The 20817-nt window shown below is 41.0% G+C and overlaps 2 protein-coding genes across 2 annotated transcripts; both read left to right on the forward strand.

Annotated features, from left to right (window-relative positions):
• Nucleotides 1–394: 394 nt before the first annotated feature.
• LOC106136968 (mediator of RNA polymerase II transcription subunit 14) lies at nt 395–14287 on the forward strand. Its single transcript, XM_013337676.2, has 24 exons — nt 395–694; nt 1248–1475; nt 1732–1936; nt 2066–2198; nt 2499–2733; nt 3057–3270; nt 3456–3673; nt 3850–4009; nt 4399–4527; nt 4734–4869; nt 5386–5528; nt 6198–6438; nt 7225–7362; nt 7730–7934; nt 8340–8499; nt 9018–9158; nt 9386–9479; nt 9582–9679; nt 9927–10146; nt 10484–10704; nt 10890–11051; nt 11335–11595; nt 12794–12924; nt 13218–14287. Exons 1-24 carry the CDS (start codon nt 558–560, stop codon nt 13336–13338), a joined length of 4131 nt encoding a protein of 1376 aa, XP_013193130.2. The 5' UTR covers nt 395–557; the 3' UTR covers nt 13339–14287.
• Nucleotides 14288–14751: 464 nt separating this feature from the next.
• LOC106136905 (sodium- and chloride-dependent neutral and basic amino acid transporter B(0+)) lies at nt 14752–20760 on the forward strand. The gene is made up of 16 exons (XM_060954730.1): nt 14752–14811; nt 15287–15458; nt 15670–15801; nt 16098–16224; nt 16293–16356; nt 16579–16772; nt 17063–17167; nt 17288–17417; nt 17560–17706; nt 17930–18020; nt 18500–18658; nt 19021–19084; nt 19167–19271; nt 19348–19420; nt 19759–19959; nt 20480–20760. The coding sequence occupies exons 1-16, from the start codon at nt 14752–14754 to the stop codon at nt 20621–20623; spliced, it is 1968 nt and encodes a 655-aa protein (XP_060810713.1). The 3' UTR covers nt 20624–20760.
• Nucleotides 20761–20817: the final 57 nt, after the last annotated feature.

The following is a 20817-nucleotide window of genomic DNA, read 5'->3' on the forward strand; positions in this document are numbered from 1 at the left end:
TCATGTTGAAGAATGCTGTCATGTCATGTTGTACTTAAGTCATTGTCATACTGTCTTATGACGTAGAACATGTTTTTTTTTTGAACTCGTTGTAATCTAAACAATGATAAAACAAAGTCAAAGAACATATGTAGAAACTATAATACCTAGTAACCAAAGTCATGGAACTAAGCTTATGAATCCGCAATCGGTTGTTTTGCGCAAGTCATCGACTGTACTAGGTACTTATCAGCAAAGAGATCTTTCAGGAGATCCAGATAACAGATCTAGATATAATAAGAATTTTAAAATCTTTGCTAAACTATATACCGGAAGGAAAAAAAATTCTATCTGTCAATGTCACCCAACTATCAAATTACAACCAAAGCAAATTGTGTTTGCTTTTTGCTTGCTTTCTTTCACTCAGTTTGTCCGCTTGCTATGCATTGCATTCTATTTGGTTTGGAAGCAATATCTAATTCATTTTTCTTTGTGACAATGTAAAGTTATTATCTTAATAACACTGGTTCTCATTTTATCGATTGGATGCAATCATAGCTGAATGTGCAATCGTAATCATGGTACCTGTTGCAATTGAAGGGTGTACCCAGAGTGCCGAAGGCGGTGGTGCTAGAGGTGGTTCTATATCACTCGCGTTATTGATTGACTTTATTGTTCAAAGAACCTACGATGAACTTACAGTTTTGGCTGAATTGTAAGTATTTAATAAATGTTAGCATGAAATTTTCATTTTGTAAACTTCTTGGAACATGTGGCGTTTTAGTAAAACGTCGCAGGTAAGAGAAATGAGAGATGATTAAAATTTGATTGATTAAAGACACTTTATTTGGACTAGTTTTACAAGAGAGATCATGGGTTTAGCAATAGACACAAGATCCAGCAACGAGCCGGTAGAACCACCACTTAACTTGGTGAATGCTGGTAGTTCAAAGGGCGCGAGTGGGGCTGAAGAGAGACTGAAGCACCACAACGTCACAAACAGATATTTCCCTCCATGACCTTTCATGAGCCATCCAGAGAACAACAGTGTCAGATGGACCTACTTTGACCCAGGATGATCTATGTGTGACAAAATCATAAAATTACAGTGAAAGAACTGCTATATGACCTTTGTTAACCTGTTAAAAGGAAAAGAAAAGCTATCCAAGCTTGTTGCATTCATTTTTAGTTACCTGAATCAACAAAATACAACATCCACAAAAGTGAAATATTTTCTTGTAGCCAAATGAGAAAATTTTGTTTTACAGATTGCCTCGCAAAACAGACATGGAGCGTAAAATTGAAATTTATAAGTTCAGCGCTCGAACTCGCCAGTTGTTTGTACGTTTGTTGGCCCTGGTTAAGTGGGCAAGTAGTGCTACTAAAGTTGACCGATCTGCCCATATTATGGCATTTCTGGACAAACAAGCTCTCCTCTTTGTTGAAACTGCTGATGTGCTTGCCCGAGTGGCTAGAGAAACACTTGTACATGCAAGGTTTGTAAAATATTCACATTCATTTTTCCAAATCCAGTCATTAGTTTGATATTGTTATGGAGAGTGAGCTCTTGAAGATGTTTTGGTGATTCCTTTCTAGGTTTTTGTTTTTACTACTTTTTATGGTCATTCTGATGTCCACTTATCACAGCTTGTCATTCAGGTACTTTAATTTAATTTGATTACACACACAACAAATTGAAAGTAACACAGTTTATCTGTTGTGGACATGACATTTCTTTTGATTTTATTGTAGACTTCCAACATTTCACATGGCTGCCGCTGTAGAAGTGCTAACTCTAGGAACATATAGTCGCCTACCAGCCGTTATCCGGGAGCGGTTGGTGCCACCCCCTCCACTGACTGCAGTCGAACGTCGCTCCACATTACGTGCCCTTGCACATGTGGTTCGACAAAGACTCACCACCGCTTCATTGCCTAGTGATGTCAGGAATTTAAAGGTATGCTAACCCTATTTTGAAATACTATGCTTGTAGTAGAAAATTGTGCTTACAGCACTACTGAAGATGAGCATATTTTTTTACAAATGTGACTTGGTACTCAGTTATAGTTTCCTTTTTACATTGCAGGTTGAAAATGGTAGAGCTACTTTTACAGTAGGTCAAGAATTCAGTGTATCGCTCACAGTAATGGGTGATGCTCCAAATCTTCCATGGAGATTGTTAGATATTGCAATCTTGATACAGGATAATGAAACTGGAGGTATTTAATTTGTCAAATATAACACGCATTTGCATTTTTGTTTTATAGTTTAAAGATATTATGGTTAATAATCTGTGTATTCTGCTGTTGGTTAAAACAAGAGTAGCTTTGTGTGAAAACCTGGTGGGGTGAAGAAACTTAACACATTCTCACTGTAATTTTGGTTACCTCCTAAGTTCTCTTGCCCATGATTTTGGATTGGGTAAGCCAATTTCTGAATTATTTATTAGGTTATACACACCTTTCTACTTATAAACACATCTTTTGTGAACTATTACTAATGATACATTTTTTTTTCAGAGGGTAAACCGTTAGTGCACACTTCTCAACTGGCCTGGCTCCGTGGCGTGGCGCAAGCCCGTCTCGCTGCGGCCGGGTTAAGCGGTGCACTTACAGCATTACGATTCTTCTGTCGCTCTTTATCCCTAGAGTTACTGTACACACAGACATTGAGGCTATGTCGTGATAGACTGTCACGACATTTGCAGGTCGATAAATATATACCAGGACAGAAACTACAAGTTTCATATTGGAGGTGAGAGAACAATTTAACCTTAAATATTATTGTTTCTTGAGTAAGAAAATTTTTTCGTCCTAGATCAGCTACTAATACTTCTACTTGAGCAAGAGTGGTGTGTGCAAGAAGCATAATTAGAAGTGGTTCTTATGTCATTTACTGACTTCCCCTGTCTCTAGGTGAACCATGACAATTACATCTGGAGGGAGGATAAGGTTTACGAGTTTGAAAGAGTTACCTACTTAGTAACTGCACTGTTTGCCATTTTATAAAGGTTTTTCAGAAACTTCAACAGTTTCAAATTAACTTTAAAAATAAACAAGTGTTAACATTTGCAACAGGGAGTTGGGCTGCGAGCTAGGCTACCGCCTGGTGATCGGCGCCGAGGGCGAGTCTCTGTGCGTGTGGCACGTGCCGGCGCTGGCGGGCGGCGAGCGCGTGGCGGCCGCGCTCACGCCGCACGCGCCCTCCATGGAGCGGCTGCTGGCGCACACGGTACACGTGCGCAGTCGCCAGAGGCTCAACGATCTCAAAGTGCTGCTCAATGATCTCGGGGTGAGTTCTAGTGTTGCATTTTTCTTTATTGAGTAGTAGTAGTTGAGTAGGAGTTTTACAATTTTGCTTTTTATTGATGTACATGTAACAAAATAAATGTCAAAACTATTCTAACTATCACAAACTAACATAACAAAAACTTGGTTTCATTTCCTAAAGAAAATGGTTTGTTGGTAAAATCGCAGGTGGAATGCAGCGTGGGCGGTTGGCCGTGCGTGTTGGCGTGCTCGGCTCTGTGGCCGTGCCTGCGCGCCGAGCAGCTGCTGGTGTGCGTGGGCGCGCACGCGGGCCGGCTGCGAGCGCGAGTCCCTGCCTACCCCGCCGCGCCGCGCATGCCTGAACTGGCGGCCGCATTGGCTGATACTAATGTACCGCTCATCAAAACTCTGTTGACGCAGCTGAGGTGGGTATTGCACTGTTCTGTGTCTTCCTAGGTCTAACATTATTGAACCCCGCTGCACCATGTGCCAAGATCCCTATGCGGCATCACATTTTTAAATTCAATTTTTACCGCGGTCTAATTCTTTGTTGTCTCTTGGATATCCACCATAACCAATAGCTCAAACTGTATTGTTGTAGGTTCTGGCTTGTGGCCCGCCGCTGCGAGAAGACGCTGCAGCACCTGCCGGCCAGCGTGTGCGCGCACCTGCCGCTGCTGCACGGGCCCGAGCACGCGCTGCACCGGCTGGCCGCCGACCGCCTCTACGTCACGCTGCACCGACACACCGACCATATACTGGTCACTACTCATTTTTATATTATTTTGTTTTTTAAAATATGAAACAAGGTTTCACTAATTGATATCAACACAACTTATAGTGAAAGCTCCTACTTATTTCGTGCAATTGTCACGAGTACCACTGTCTCTGTGGCACTCTGCACCCACACACCGACCATATGCTAGACATACAGGACTATATACGCGTGAATTACAGAATAGAAGCGTGCGATGGTTGCGACGCCGCCGCCATATTAAGTTGTATTGCTAACACAAAAAGTACTTTTTCAACGGAATTTCGCGGGGGATATCGCCTTGCAGTGTAGTGAAATAGATAAAGGCTAATCAAAGACAGAAAAATAATAATTGGTACAGCTAAAAAGTACTTAATGAATGATGGTATGTTTCAGATAGTGGAAATGAAGGAAGTGACCACGAGTACAGGTGCGGCCGGTAGTTCTAACGCCAGCTGTACCGTGTCACTCGCCTTTCACCTTGCCGGGGCACGCCGGGCCACGCCTGACGACTGCGAGGACGAGGTATGGTCTATAACAATTCTAAAAAGCCACGGCACTGATTAGGTCGTACATGTTACACAGGGAAAAATCGTAGAATCTATCGTCATGCTATTAAAAAGTTTTATTTTTGTTTTAAAATCTTGCACTTCAATAACAAAACAGATTCTTGACACAGCACATTTAAATGTCAATTTCATAGGTCTTTTTAAATTTGTCTTTGTTGATAGTCGTCATCTTCGAGTACGGCTGTAGCTACGACCGCCCCCAACGCCCCGGCTCGTGCCTTCCTGAAGATCCACTCGCTGGTGGAACTCGACACGTTCACATTGACACACGGTCCGTTCACACCGCTCGACACGCCAGGTATTAATTAATTATAATAGATTTAAAAAATTCTAAATTCCAAATATTTATTCATTACTATAGGATACTATATATCGCTTAATAATTGTCAAAACGTATGGTTTAACAACAACAACAAAACAAAAACTTACTACTGTATGTCCACTAATTCTTACTGTTTTTAAGAGGAGATTGCTATTGAATAACGCACCAATATTACGAGTGCTTACAAACCAATCCTTAAAATCTTGAACATACTTTTGGGCGAGAATCTGTGTGATATCTCCAGTTAATTATGCATTTTAGATGAAATGAAACAAAAATAGATTTATTTCTAAAATATCCTATTTTAGTTTCGCTTATTGACGTCAACATAACAAGTCAAATTATATCTTCTACCACTTCCAAAGCGTTTGTGTAGAAGAAGCGGCGGAACAGAGTGTTTCATTGATCATATCGAAATTATCAATGCGATGTTGTGTACACTATATATTCAATTAGTTTTGTATGGTTGAAAACTTGTTTGATTATGAACAGGGATGCAGCCAGGCAAGCGCAAGCTGGCCGCGGCCGCGAGCCGCGCGGTGCGCGTGCGCCAGCCCGCCTACTTCCTGCCCGAGCTGGCGCACGTGGTGGCCGCCGCCGACGAGCGCGTGCCCTTCGTCAACCTCGCGCAGGAGGTATGTTAACACTATTTTATTTTCTTATTCCGATGAAAGAGGAGGAGAATACCAAACAAGATGGTGTTATTATTCCATACTAGCTGTACCCGCGACTTCGTCCGCGTGGAATAGTTATTTTGGGCATCATTGAAGCCCTTAAGGATCAATAATTTTCCCCGTTTTTTTTTCACATTTTTTCATTATTTCTTCGCTCCTGATAGTTGCAGCGTGATGGTATATAGCCTAAAGCCTTCCTCGATAAATGTTCTATTCAACACAAAAATAATTTTCAATTCAAACCTGTAGTTCCTGAGATTCATTCAAACAAATTCAAACAAACAAACTCTTCAGCTTTATAATATTAGTATAGATACGGTAGCGAACGATTCTGATGCGCATGGTAGTTTAGGGGCATTAACTAATTAAAACCAACAGAGAAAAAAATTAAATAAAAATTCACTCAAGCTACACACCGGGCGGGCCAACCATCATTGGCACTTACGCTATTTGGTTCTTAAACGTAAGCGTTCGCCAAACATTCGAACAAGACTAACAAAGGCTAAACCCACCTCCGTAGCATGGTGCGAAAAACTATAGTTTCGCTTTTTATTAAGACGTGAAACGGGACAGCAATAGTTTTTCCGGGCCAGTCCCATGCAGATTAACAATACATATTTGTATTGGAAGTTGGCGGCTCGCGGCGTGTCGCACGGCGGCGTGCAGCCGGAGTGGAGCGGGTCCGCGCTGGCCATGCGCGTGGTGGCGCTGCCGCGGCCGCCCGCCGCCGCCGCCGCGCCGCACGCCGCGCTGCGCACCCGCCTGCTGGCCGCCACCATCCGCCTCACTACCAAGAACCAGGCCAGGGTGTGGACGGCGGAGATAGTCTTCCATGGCTCGCCTGTGCGCACGCCCAATCCAAAAGAACAAGGTAAATTGTGTTGCTTTTCCTACGGCAGCATTGTTGTTAATATACATATGGTAGCGCTGCAAACACGCAAAGCCCGACGCTGCCCTCCGCTCATGCCTAATGGCTGCCACCAACCTCCCTACTACTAAGAACCAGGCTAGGGTGTCTTCCAGGCGGAGAGTCTTTTGCCCGGATCCAATCCGCCTACTGGCCGCCACCTTAGTACCAAGCACCAGGCCAGGGTGGAGACGGCGAAGATAGTTTTCCATGGTTCGCTTGCGCGCAACCCTAAGGAATAAAGTAAACGTGTTGTTATAAGATGGAAACATTGTTAAATGAATGTATATATCATTTAACAATGTTTCCATCTTATATGATATATGGTAGTGCTGCCTTCCTTTGCTTTAATTCCCGGTTGCGATCATTTGCTTGTCTCATCACGACCTACGAGATTTTTTAAGTGCTTTTAATTAATTGGCTAGCAACCTGTCCTATTCGAATCTCAATTCTGTCATAAAGCCATGAATAAATATAAATATATACGGGAAAAATTACACAGAGTGAGTTAGCCTCGAAGTAAGTTCGAAACTTGTGTTACGAGATAATAACTCAATGATACTATATTTTAGAATAAATACTTATATAGATAAACATCCAAGACCGAGGCCAGTCAGATAAAGTTCGTTTCTCATCATGCCCTGGCCAGGATTCAAACCCGGGACCTCCGGTGACACGGACAAGCGCACTACCGCTGCGCCACAGAGGCCATGCAGCTGGACTTGAGCTTTTTTACATGACTTTTTTCAGGAGAGCGTCGTTGCGTATACCTGCAGTACGAGTTGGGCACGGACGCGGGTCGCACGGCGGACGCATTCCTCGCGGACTGGGCCGCTATCGTGCACCTCCATACTTTACTACACGACTTCATGCTGCGACCGGCTCAAGGTTAACACATTACATTAACAGATTTACAACAAATAAAACTGCTACTAGAGAATTGCAAAAAATTGCACGCACAATGCCGGACCTCATCATTCCCTATAATTTCAAATTGGATATGACATATCGTATTTTTTTATCTTCGGTTCGGCAGAAGTACTCTAGTTTTGTTTTAGATATTTTATAAATATTTTAGAACATTATGGGTGGAAGGCAGGTGGATAACAACTTGATATCCATCCTACGATAAAGTACAAAAATGAGATGAAGCTATATGCATAGAGCTATTATGTTTTTATCGATTTACTTGTTTGGCCTCCATTATAATTATTTTTCATAAATGAAAAAAAATAAGAAAAAAATGTTTTGATAGAACGCGAGACGCTATGGCAAGGCGTGTGCATCAGATCGTACACATATCGTTCTCTGGTACTCGGGTTTGGGACGTCACAGCGCGCCACTGCGGTGCTGCAGTGGAACGCCGCCACACAGCGCTACACTGTCGCCACGCCCGCCCACCAACCAGCCGCCAACGCCCACCATCTGCTGCATCATCACCTTGACCACTACATTAATTGGTGAGTGCCACCGCAGCTCTACACTAGTCACACCCAACGACCACCAATCATTATCTGAATCGTCAAAGTTACTCTACACTGTACCCACGTTGTCCTGTTTACCCACTGTATCATTGACCTGTGACACTAACTGGAGAATGTGGCCGCGACCACACGATGAAGGCGGATCTACATTGTGCTATCAGTCTTGCGTGGCAAACGCCGCGCCAAGCAATTCAGTTGATATGGACATGTCGACCGGCCGAAGGAATGACTGAATGTGTATGAGGAAATGCTCAAAGGGGAAAAGAAGCATCAAAGCATACTCGGTTCTGTAAATAACGACTTATAAACATATCTGTTTGACAATTTGTTTGACCTAATTAAAAACTTGCTTACATGTGAATAACCAACACTTTCTTTCAGGCACAAAGACTTAATGTCGCTAGGTGTAGTTCTACGCGAAACATACGCGCCTCTTTTGGCGCTGTCTCGCTTACCTACTCTACCGCAACTGGGCCTTCATCACGTGCGCACGCACATGCCCACGCCCACCTTCACCTTACTGGCCCACTCGTGGAGAAAGGTAAGGATATCTTCACATACAGCATACTAATACACAACTCTTACTAACAATTATTACTTATTTCGTAATGTTGACTTATTCGTTATTGACAATGATATTTATTCATTTATATTTCGGCGTTATTATTTTTTCACTTTCATACACAGAAGTTTCGGATTATTTGATTTATCCAATCTTGTTTTTTTATTGGAGTTTGATCTCACAAGTTTGCTCCAGGAGGATTATCAATGGTTATCGTCGCATCTGATGCCGAGTTTTCTTATTTGTTCTTATTTGATATTATATATTTTATAGTTTAAAATAAATATACTATAGAAAATTTAAAATTCTTACCGTTTGTTTTTGTTTATAAATAATACACCTGTATTATTTATAAATAATAAGCGCGCACGTAAAAAACCTTTATTTTATCTCGGACGTTTCGAGTCATGTCACAATGAGCCATGGTCACCGAGCGACTGAAAAATTTTATTTGTTAAAACTAAAAGAGAATAAAAAAATATATATCTTGATTCCAGATCCGCGTAATCTACGCGGGCGCGTACTCCATAGAGGTGGGCATCCGCGGCGGCGGCGTGGTGACCATCCGCGACGGCTCCTACTCAAAGTTCGACCGCAGCGCTGTTGTCGATGAGTTTGCGCCAGCACAGGGGCTAAAGGCAGGTTTACTGTATTTATTAGGAAAATCACAGTGAATTTACTAACAAATTAAACAAATCTCAAATATTCAGTGGCTGACTAGAAGAGATCCTAAATGGGATAAGTCCGCCATTGTATATTTTGTGTTACCTACACGAGATATTACAAACAAACAAACAAGTGTGGCTTGAATTTTTTTTTTAATCTTGCTTCAGGTTTAGAATTTTATTTGCCTTTTCATGTCCAGGCTTTCCTGTCTCGATATGTCGAAGAGAATCTCAGCACGAGATTATTGGCCGAAGATGATAATCCGCCTTCGCCGATGTCTCCAATGCCACCAGGTAAATATAATATTGACATCATCTACATTACAGTTTTGGATATTGATTCACGACTTAGGTCTTAAAAAGAAACACTAACAAAATATGATATTTTGTCGGCAGGCGGTCTTCGTTTCCCGGCGCCGCTGACTCCCCCGCAGCCGCACACCCCTCACTCCGCGCCCGTCACCCCGCACCCCGCCTCGCCGGCACAACACCAGGTAACATTTACTATATATTATTTATAGATTTTAACGTGAACGTTTCCCTTTTTTAGAACTCTTAAGTGAGAAACAACAATTATGTCGATTGAAAACTAATTTATTTATGCCGATACTCGAAAATAAAATACTTTTGTGTGCGCTAGGAGATGATTTCGCCATGATAATGGAGTTTCTCTGCTAGTGGAGTTTGTGTGCGTCAAAACCTGCGTCTGAACTGGATGTTAAAACAAATGTACTCCCACAGATGGGCAGCGGGTCGTTCAACCTGACTTCCCCACCGGGCGGCGCGGGCGCAGCAGTGTCGGCGTCCCCCGCGTCGCCCCTCGCGCCGTCGCCGCTGGCGGCCGCCGCGTCCCCGCACCCGCCCCCCACCTCGCCCTTCACCACGTGGCCCGCCTCCCCCTCCCTACCGCGACCCTCGCCCGGGCACCATCCGTCTCCTAGGCACCATGTGGATCATAAAGGTGAGTGTCTTTTTCACAGTTGAACTCGTAGGTCGACGCCCTACCACCTCGCCCCTCACCGCGTGGCCCGCCTCTTCTGCCGCGACCATCGCTTGCGGATCATAAACGTGAGTAACATCGTGTAGGTAGGTACTACATAGACATGGCCCATTCAACTTCGCAGCACTGTAAGCGGCCGCCGCATCCTTACACTTATCTCCCGTAAACCGAACCGAACATAGACCGAGAGAAATAGATCACGCGCAGGACAGGCCCGTTTTCACCAACATGACGCTCTCAACTCACTATCCGGTATCTGTTGTACAAATTGATAAAAACATTTTATTGCCCATAACAGGCCAAGCCGGCGTCAGCGCCAGCTCAGCCCGCGGCGGGTCCCGGCTGTGGGGCGGCGCCACCGCCACGCCGCTGCCGGTCGGCAAGCTGGAGCTGCTGTGCACGCCCGGCGAGCCGCCCGCCGGCGCGCCGCCCGGCCCGCCGCTCGCGCCGCTGCAGCGGTTCCTGGCCTGTGTCTACATGAAGAGGACGCTGCTGCGGTTCGTGCAGCAGGAGGAGCATGTGAGTGTTACAGTATAGAGACAGCATGCTGGAGCCGCTGTGCACGCTCGGCCCGCCGCTCTCGCTGCTGCAGTGGTTCTTGTGGATACCTGGGGCAATATCTATCAACACACGGGCAAAACCTAGCTGAATAAAGTTGTGATTATGTCACGAATGTACAACTAATATTTCTGTTTCTCCGTCAGTTAACATTGGTGACGGCGGACGCGACGAGCCTGACGTTCCGCATGGAGGGCGCGGCGCTCGCGGCGCGGGTGTCGCTGCACTCGCAGCACATGCAGTCACTGCAGCTGCAGCTCACGCCGCTGCCGGAGCACAAGGAGCAGTGGAGCGCGGATGACATACAGGTAGCATAAGTTTTTCAGTTAAAATCACAAAATAATTAGTTAAAATTTAGTGTAATCACATGTTAAAGAAATAGATCGTACACGAAATAATTATATGTGGAAGTTCTTGCCTTCGGGATACATTATCGGGTATGATGTGACAAGAGAATGAGACAAAAGTCCGCGAAAAAAGGAAAGGGGAATACCGTCTGTATGTCAGACTTCTTTTTCATCATAACTCGCGGCTTAATATCCAGCAGGCTGTCATTAACGGTCTGCAAATATATGAATTTTGTATTCCCAGGTGATGGAGAAGTTCTTCGAGCAGCGCGTGGCGATCGCGCCGTACCGGGCGACGGCGCTGCAGGGCTGGGGCCGCGCGTGGGGCGCGCCGAGCGTGGCGCTGCCGTCGCTGGTGTCGCTGATGCGCGCCGACCTGGGCGGCTGCGCGCCGCCCGCGCTGTGGGCGCTGCAGTGGGCGCTGCGCATGCCGCCCGCCGCGCCGCAGATCGTGCCCGCCGGGCAGCCGGCCGTGCTGCTGGCCAAGCATAAAATCCTCTTCTTTGTGAGTATCAGTGCTGGCCAATGTTACATAACTTGTATTGCCTTCCGTTGGGTGTTAGCCGCCAAACAGCGGAGAACACACAAAGGGGGCACAGCGCGAAGCGGGCAACGCGACAAACCAGGATCGCGCGTCGCCACGCTCTCTTCCGGATCAAACAGCGCTCGCGCACTTAGAACTTTAAAATATATTTCACTATAGGCTATTTGACTGTATTAAAAATATACATTTCTTTTATGTCATCAGTCTTAATATTATTTTTTTGGAGCGATTTGTAATAACGCAAGATAAAAATATTGCATTATTTAAACAAAATCCGTCTCAGAAAATTAGGTTTTTATATGCAGCTGTCACGTGACTAAAAACGAACGTGATTGGCTATTTCTATTATGACGTCAATTATCCATAAACAGACTGTGGATCGTACCGTTCCTTAGTGTTCGCTATTATTTTTCAAGATTTTATAAGTGTTTGATCGCTCAGGATTACTCAGATAACATAGGTATTTAATAATGGAAACCAATTCCGCGAAAGCTGACAGTCGAAACCTACAAAAAGTGGTCGCAATACTTAATGGTTGGAAGAAGAAATCTGGATTGTCTTCTTCAAAGACAATCCAGATTTCTATGCTGCCGAACTGAGGAATGTGAAAACATCAATGTAAGTATATCTTGTTAACCACTGATCTTAGATCATGATCTGAAACCACTTCTTGCGAATATTCAAATCCATCGGCATAGAAAAAAACAGTTTCGTAGGAGATTTTATTGTTGTATTAGTGCATTGAGGCACTGCATAACATTTATAGGAACTCGTTTTAATAATTTTCACACATATGACGTGGCACAAGTTAAATAAAACAAGAGAAAATCAAAACTTTTCGAAACACCAACAAGCTTTGTATGATATTTACACGAAATTTACGTCACTGCATGCCATGGCCGCCATATTGCTAAAAGTCGCGTTTTGGCGGCATATTTGAATATTTCATTTTCTTTTTCGATTTTTTAATAAAATAGCTGTAATAAAGGCAGAAAAGTATTTTTGTAGGGCTCCTTATAAACAAATAAATACCCTAAGATAGTTTTTAGAACTTTGTCAAATAGCCTATTATTTAAACAATGTATCCTGCCACACTCGGCAATGAACCCAAGCAACTTACACCGCAACACAAATTTACTAAAGTTTTTTGAATTTCCAGATTTGCCTCACCCGTATGGACACCCAACTGGTTCTGCCGCTGGTGTACGACATGCAGCAGAACGTGACGCAGCTAGCTGACAAGCGGGACTCGCAGCCACATCTCATTGCCGTGGCGCTGCATCTTAAGAGGTAACTGTGATTTGAAATTATTTTTTAAGATAGTTGGAAAGCTGGACAGTGGGTAAGTAACACAACATAGAATTCTTCTATGTTTTGTGTGAGATCTTGTTTTTAACGAAATAACCCCGCTTACTAAACCAAAATAGCGCTTTCGTAGTTTCTTCATTTTATCTGTGGAAATTATTAATTTTCATTACTAAGTATATCTCAGTTGTTGCTGACGAAATCACTAGTCTAGTCTTACAAAGATTACTATGTCTACCACCAGAAAGACGACGACAAATACATTCTTACGGTTGCAGGTTCAGCGAGTTCAATCAGTCGTTGTCAGAGTGCACTCTATGGCCAGCAGTGCGTGACCTGCTCACCAACTTCACTTTACCGCAAGAGGCGCCGCCAACCGCCGCGCCTCCGCCCTCCTAGCATACCCTCTATAGGAAATAAACTCTGCCATACGTTCACGAGACAGCCTTGCCTTGTCTGACGTGAATACGGATTGGATTTAAAGCTACTTCACATTTGCGTAGGCGTTGATAAATGTATACGTAGCGCCTACACCGTGCTAACGCCGCGTTCAAGCAACTGCCGAAGAAACGCAGCAACTGCGACTGCGTCTACTCCGCTGGACAAACGTTGGTGTGAAGCCGCTCTTAGTAAGAGTGGGTTCGGTAATCGATCAGTACGAAAAGGTCACGTACGTCAGACGCAACAAACCCACTTTGAATAAAAATTTAGCACTAGGTAAAACGGTAATCTACATTCTTGTATAAATTGAACGAACAGCTCTTGTACAGATAAGAAAGTTAGAATTACACGTACTGACTTTTCACGTGTTAATTATGTAAACAGTTATCCAATATCAGAGTATCAGAGAGATTATTATCATTTCTTTAATTTTAATTTTATTTTATTTGGATCTAAAATAGCAAAATGAAGAAGGAAGAATGGTTATTTTTTATTTGGGATCTTGAAAAATATGAAATGTTACCCTGTCACCAAGAAATCCTGGTGATTTGTAAATATTTTAAATTATACATAAGCGTATGTACGTAATGTATATAGAAAAGTTAATTAGATGTGACCTCTTGGGCATGCTAACTTTTTGAATATTGCGAAAACTAATCGGATATTTTTGAAATTTGGTAACGTAGTCTATAATTTCTGTTCGACATTTAGAATCTTTAAGAGTAAATAATTTAATAAATGTAGACTTTTCATTCTTAGTATTTTGGTTTTTCGATGTCATGTTTCACTTAAGAATATTCGTGTACATAATAATATATTAAATATTCTTTTACCTTGTAAGAAGTACGTACGTAGTAAAGCAATACTTATAATCGATATTCTTATTTAATAAAAAGTCTCATTTCTACACTTGCGTTTTATTTATCAAATTTATCTTAAATATCATAATAGGTACGTAGGTTTAGACCTACCCACTCCTTACTTACCATCCACGCTCTTGTATAATTGATTAGTCAACCTACTTTCATTCACATGACCAAACCATCTTACCCTTTTCTAACCTGTTACTTTATCTTCTTTCTCTGACCTAAAAAAAATATCTAACTATATTCAAATAAAATTCCGTCGAAACTGGTTCTCTTGAAAGCAAAGCTGATAGACTCGTTAAGACTGTTTTTTAACAATAAATATCAAGTAAGTATGGTTATGTAATTAATGTTTGATTATTCTTCTTGTCGATATTAGTTTGTCCAAAGACAAAATACTCGTAAGTAGGTATCTAAATAGACTTGTCTAAGTTTTGACAACTGTAAAAATTATCTGTTTTCTGCGAAAGTATTTTACGGGAAAAATTATACAGTGTTATTAAAAATGGATCGGCCTCCAACTAATTCTATGGAAACTATACTAACCTTTGAAAACAGAAACATAGTAAGCAACACAGTGATCTTGTTATACGTAAAGCTAGGTAGGTACCTTACCCGCAAGATCTCTTGGTCATCAATTACTGTACCAAATAGTGTTTTAGTTTTTATTGAACATAAATACGGATACAAATGTTTCAGCTGCCTCGACACAGCTAATATCAATCATCATTTTCGATAGTGTAGATCAAAGCAATTGTTCCATAGTGTCCCTTATTCTCAGGGCTTCGCATTTCTACGTTTATACTTTTTCTTTCAAAGGGAACGATTCAAATCAGTTGTCTTACCTATCTATATATTAGGATAGAAGCCAAGAGTCGGATGGCTTTGCGATTCCATGATGCCTTCAAAATGGCAAGAAAGGCGCGCGGACGCGTTTTGGTGGGTTGGCTGGCAATATAAGCAGTCCCACACACTTCTGTGATAACAAAAAAAAGATATTTAAAACTAGTGTTGGTAGTTTAATGTTCTTGCTGTGTCAGAGTCAATGGTCGGCAATGTGGTCTACGGCCAACATCACAGCAGCGGATGGTCCGCCAAGCACGCGCCGGTTTCTCTCCGGCCGGCTCCATCTGCGCCTCTCAGCGTTGTCGCTGGGCGCCTTCCTCACGATGCACTGCAAACTCACAGCAGCCGCGCTCACTGGAGGATTCTGTAAGTGTATTTTTTAACTAGAATATCTAAAAATTTGTTGTACGTAACGTAATGAGTAACCAAAATTTTTTTCCATCCCAGATAGCCCCGTAGATATTTATATCTGGGTTCTTTTCCTTTCGCTCAGCTAGTTGAAGCTGTCATGTAGCAGGTATATCGGTATTTATATTTTCTTTCAAACAAGCATGTGACAAAATTTGGTTTGTTTTAGTCATTTTCGCGATATTCCTAGTCTTGGGCACAGTGGTATTGGCTAACCCATTACGCCATTTTGAAGTATACCTGGGTCAGTGGAGTTTGAGTGGGCCGGGAAGAGCCTTCAGGATTTTACCAATGTTTGATGGTAAATATAAGTGCTTACTTTTTCATATTTAATATGGGTAGCAGTATGTTTTTTGATTGCATTGATCCGGCGCGAAGGACCATAAATGAGCCGATTTCGCATAATGTGATGCGACAGCTATCACTTCATCCGCAATTAATGCTTTTCATGAGGTCATAATCTTAAACTAAGAACCTCCTAAGTTCATAAAAATCGACCCAGTCGTTTTGCGGGAAAAGTGTATCAGACAGTATATTATATCACATTACCTAGTGTATTATTTTCATATATTTTATATTATTATTTTTATAATACAGGAATCGGTATCGCGATGTGCATCAACGCAATAATACGAGCAATAACTTGCTGCACAATCGCTGCGATATCAGCTGTCTACTTGGTGCACTCAGTGTCAGACGAAACCCTTCCGTTTACCTACTGTAGGCAAGTTAATCACTTATGTAAATCGGTACTTACTATTATTGATATTCTAACCAATATAATACTTACAGGGATTTTCAGCTGAAACCTTATAAGCCCATATTAAAAGAAGTCAATACTAGAGCTATGTACGAAGTGAGTAACAAACTTGTCGATTATTTTTACGCATATGCAGCATATCAATACCAACATACGACCTTTATTACATAAACTCATTCTTTTTCAGCATGTAACACGTTCGTATCAGTGCGCGTTCGAAGATTTGTGTGTGTGTGTGTGTGTGTGAAAGTGATAAGATTATGCGAGATGTGTTTAGGAACACAACAGTAAATAACGTGAGGTCCAATTAGTAAATAGAACTACAATAGCGTATTGCATGCATTTGTTTTAAATTTGACGGTTTTACAGAAAAATGACTTGAACACTATAATATTGAAAGACTATAGAAGATATGAATTATCCCAATTGCCTAGGACACAAGTCAGCGCTACAACAAGTACCGTAGGAATTCCTGACTACGCTTGGAGAAATATTACATTGCGAAATAGAAAGTAAGTTAATATTTTTATTTCTTTTTCTACTTATTAGTTCTAATTGTTCACAGGACATGTTCTGACTAATGCTGTTAAATAAACGAGATAATTGAATGTATGCTTTGGATGGTAGGGTAGTTGCAGTCAAACACCATTTTGCACTATGTACCTATACACCATATCATTATGTACTATGTACATTAAAAAAATATGACCACATATATAATACAAAACAATGACATATTGGTTTTAAAATAATTTTATTGGTCCTAGTAGGTACTTTAACTAGGCATGTAATTTTTTTCTAGTAAAAAAGCCGAAAAACTATTTATACGATGGATGGAATTTTGCAATGAAAATTATACTGGTCTTTATCCTGCTTTATTCAATACACCCGCATATAACTTCTTTTAGTAAGTTTAACTTACCAATTAATTTTTTTCAATCGATTCGGAAATGAAAATATATTTAATTTATGTGTTAAAGTTATATTTTTCGATTGGAAAACATAACCATAATAAATATTATTACAGCGTGGAAGTCGTTCATTTAAGATCTGATTATAGTTTAAAGTCGTTAAATTTATTAATGGTGTACAGTATCATTACAACTTGGCTTATTATATGGGCGACATTGATAGCTGAACGTCTATACAATAGAAGGGTAAGATATTTATAATGAACTATTGATTAAAAAGTAATACGAATCTACACGATTGTAAATTTGTGGTAAAACCTTTCAGATTTCAGATATAAAATATATTAGTGAGATTATAATATTATAATTTTCATTCAATATCTTCCAGCTTACTTGGAACCGAATGTATCGATGGTTGGTGGTAGTACCATGGATATGGAATATTATTCTCATTATATCAGCTATTGGTCAATTGTCCGTAATAGAGTACAAGCTAAAATATGCTTTTCGAGTCAGTGCCCAAGCGATGTTTGTCGTAAGTACCAATAAAAAGACGATACACTTATTACTGTTTTTATAAAATACTGATTTTTCCATGGCACAAGTGGATAAAGTATGCACAGATCGTGGCAAGTTGTAGTCTCTGCCTACCCCGTTATTTTATGAATGTATTTTGTCTACAGCTCTGGCCGAGTCTTAAAGAGTTTCCAGAACAAAGAAGTAGGTACTAATATGAATTAATAATTATTATTTTTCAGACTGCAACTGATGCTTTAGATGTTGCTATTTACATACACGCGGCATGCCTTGGCACAGAAATTATACACGGAAAAGGTTTAAACCATTACGGTAAGTACAATAGTTTGAAGTACCTACTTATCTTCATAATTTTATATTAAATTTGGAAAGATCACTTGTGTTCTAAAAATGCAAACAACATGACCTTCCTCTTTCAGGCTATAGTTTTGTAGAACTTTTGATCCCGCCGTTTGTACTCTTTAAAGTATTGATAATTTTTTTAATAAGTATGTGCCAAGATTTATTACGTTTTATGTTGATGGCGCTAGCTTTAACCGACGGTAGTCTGTAAAGGCAACGAAATAACAGCCTTTCTTACCCACCAAATAATTTAAACCCAAATTTATTACAAATTGGTTAAGTCCTAAAGCCTTTACTTACATCTTATAGCCTGGATCAGCATTTATGAGCTCTAAGCCTGAATCCTATATAAAAAAAAATTAAAAGTAGGTAAGTACGTGATCCTTAAAATAATGTAAATACCTACTTGGTGTGACAATAATGATTTTTGAATTTCAATTTATCTTCAGCTTCCGGACACATCGATCCATTTTTGAATAATGAGAACGTGTGGCACTCGATAATACTGTCTCTGTTAGCCGGACTCCACTCGGGCGGCGCAGCAGCGTGTGCATTCGTCGACTATTTGCAGTTCGAAGTGGACCAAAGGATACAAGACATACGCGAAAGTAAGAGCATACATTCCTTTGGTTTACCACCAAATGCTGTAAAAATTTGTGACAGCCGGTTACGTCTAATCCCGCCTCGCATTTGCTCGGATAGCAAAGGCTTCTTACACCTATAAGGATACACCTGCCTCCCTATCATGGCATATACGACGCCGTTTTTATCGCGCGAAATATTATCGTTGTCCGCTTTCACGTCGTAATATAAATCTAAATAGTGATGGCTTTTCGCGCGATAAAAACGGCGTCGCGGGTGCACTGCTATGGGTCTGGCCGGCTGACGTGCCATGTACTATGTCTATCTCTCCGACCGATCAGGATAGGTCTGAATTTTTGAATATTCTGCATTGTTTATTTTTTTTCAGGCACTTTATGGGTGATACCGATGTATTCCAAATGTATCACACAGGGTAGTTATTCACATCTAAAGTAAGTGTTTTAAGAATAAAAAATACTTATAATATTTAGTTTTCCTAACATAGGTAACCCACATCGCTTTCACATTTTACAGATCCTCGTTTGTGTTTGGAGGACTTACATTTTCTTACATGACAATAGCGTATACTATGATCAAGACAGCAATGCATACGATTTTTGAGTACAAAGTTAAATTAGTGTAAGTTGTTAATGCATTTAGTTTTCAATTTAGCCTCTTACTAATTATTTTTATAGCGGACTCTTTTTTATCTCAGATATTGTGAGCAGTTCGTAGCAGCGTGTCTTATTCTCACCTGCATGGGATTCAGTTTATTTTTTGCAACTAATGTAAGAACGATAATGTATAAATAGACACCTTAGCACGCGTCAAAATATCATTAGATAGTTTTATTGTTGATTCCTTTTATCGTTCCAGCTTGATTAAAATTAAATTCACCATTTAGTTGTAGTTGGTAACACCTTAAATATTTAAACAAATTTTGGTTACAGTTCTTTTCTATAATTAGAAAGTTTTTTTTAATGTGGGTACCTAATTCTCACAACAGACACACTCACACTCAAAATCACTCAACTAAACTCAGACTCACAGACAAAATTTCCTAAATAATAATTTCATGTATTTGCAAAAACCTTTTGTGCTTTTTTGTACCCGTTTAAAATTACAGGGCGGCATAGTACTCCTGGAGAGTTTAGATCTGACTATGACGACGGTGGCAACACCTATGATCGCACTGTTGGAGCTGGTGGCCATGCTGTACGTGTACCGCAGCCACGACTTCCGTTCAGACATGAACCTCTCCATGGAGGAGAACGCGTGCGGATCGCGAATGGACACCCAGTGGCATATAATACCATTTGTCACCTTTGTATGTATATTTTAATGGAAAATTTGTCCATTTTCTTGTGATTTTGTGTCCGATGTGCGAATGTTCATATATACTTTGAGAAGGTATATGTTTAATCATCCTCTGTCTTTCTATCTCTGAGCTTACCCAAAGAGTTAAAGAGAAGATATGACGACCTCTGTGGCGCAGCGGTAGTGCGTTTGTCTGTGACACCGGAGGTCCCGGGTTTGAATCCCGGTCAGGGCATGATGAGGAACGCGCTTTCTCTGTTTATAAGTATTTATTATAAAATATAGTATTGCTGGGTTAGTATCTCGTAACACAAGTTTCGAACTTACTTCGAGGCTAACTCAATCTGTGTAAAAAAAAAACTGACAGAAGTGACTTAACAAAGTGAATAATTTTGTCTTTGGTCTAGTTACCTACACCATAATATCGTATTATTATCATCAACTGATTGTTCCCGATGATTGCTTAGCAGGGTAACTGCTAACTACATAACTATAATATCGTATTATTAAGTCTAAACAAAAATTTTCAGGGTCTGCTGGCTAGTAAGTTGTACATGACTTTGAACTCCGAACTGCCAACCAAGATGGTTATGATTGCGCTGATTCCCGTCATACTCGTGGTCGTGGCCATCATGCTGCGGACTCTTCGCAACATATATGTATTCTTCAGATAATGTAAATGCCTTGTCATTAGGCTACAAAATTATTTAAAAACTATTATTACGGTATTCGTATATATATAAAGTTGTGAACTTGTCTAGAGATGGCGGTAGCGCGGAAACCACATAGTCAAAAGAAAGGACAAACTTAAGCAGTTACTCTTTATTTCCTTCTCTTCTTCGAATGAGTAATTGGTAGGTATTTGGAA

Source organism: Amyelois transitella, chromosome 4 (assembly GCF_032362555.1).
Source record: "Amyelois transitella isolate CPQ chromosome 4, ilAmyTran1.1, whole genome shotgun sequence".
Taxonomy (NCBI): Eukaryota; Metazoa; Arthropoda; class Insecta; order Lepidoptera; family Pyralidae; genus Amyelois; species Amyelois transitella.

Excerpts from the sequence above, each read along its gene's own strand:
- LOC106136905 (XM_060954730.1), top strand. The coding sequence starts at position 14,752 with ATGGATCGGCCTCCAACTAATTCTATGGAAACTATACTAACCTTTGAA. Across the intron at positions 15,802-16,097 it reads GATTTTACCAATGTTTGATG|GAATCGGTATCGCGATGTGC; the intron begins GTAAATATAAGT and ends TTTATAATACAG. Across the intron at positions 16,357-16,578 it reads ATACTAGAGCTATGTACGAA|AACTACAATAGCGTATTGCA; the intron begins GTGAGTAACAAA and ends ATTAGTAAATAG.
- LOC106136968 (XM_013337676.2), top strand. The coding sequence starts at position 558 with ATGGTACCTGTTGCAATTGAAGGGTGTACCCAGAGTGCCGAAGGCGGT. Across the intron at positions 3,271-3,455 it reads TGCTGCTCAATGATCTCGGG|GTGGAATGCAGCGTGGGCGG; the intron begins GTGAGTTCTAGT and ends GTAAAATCGCAG. Across the intron at positions 9,680-9,926 it reads CCTCGCCGGCACAACACCAG|ATGGGCAGCGGGTCGTTCAA; the intron begins GTAACATTTACT and ends GTACTCCCACAG.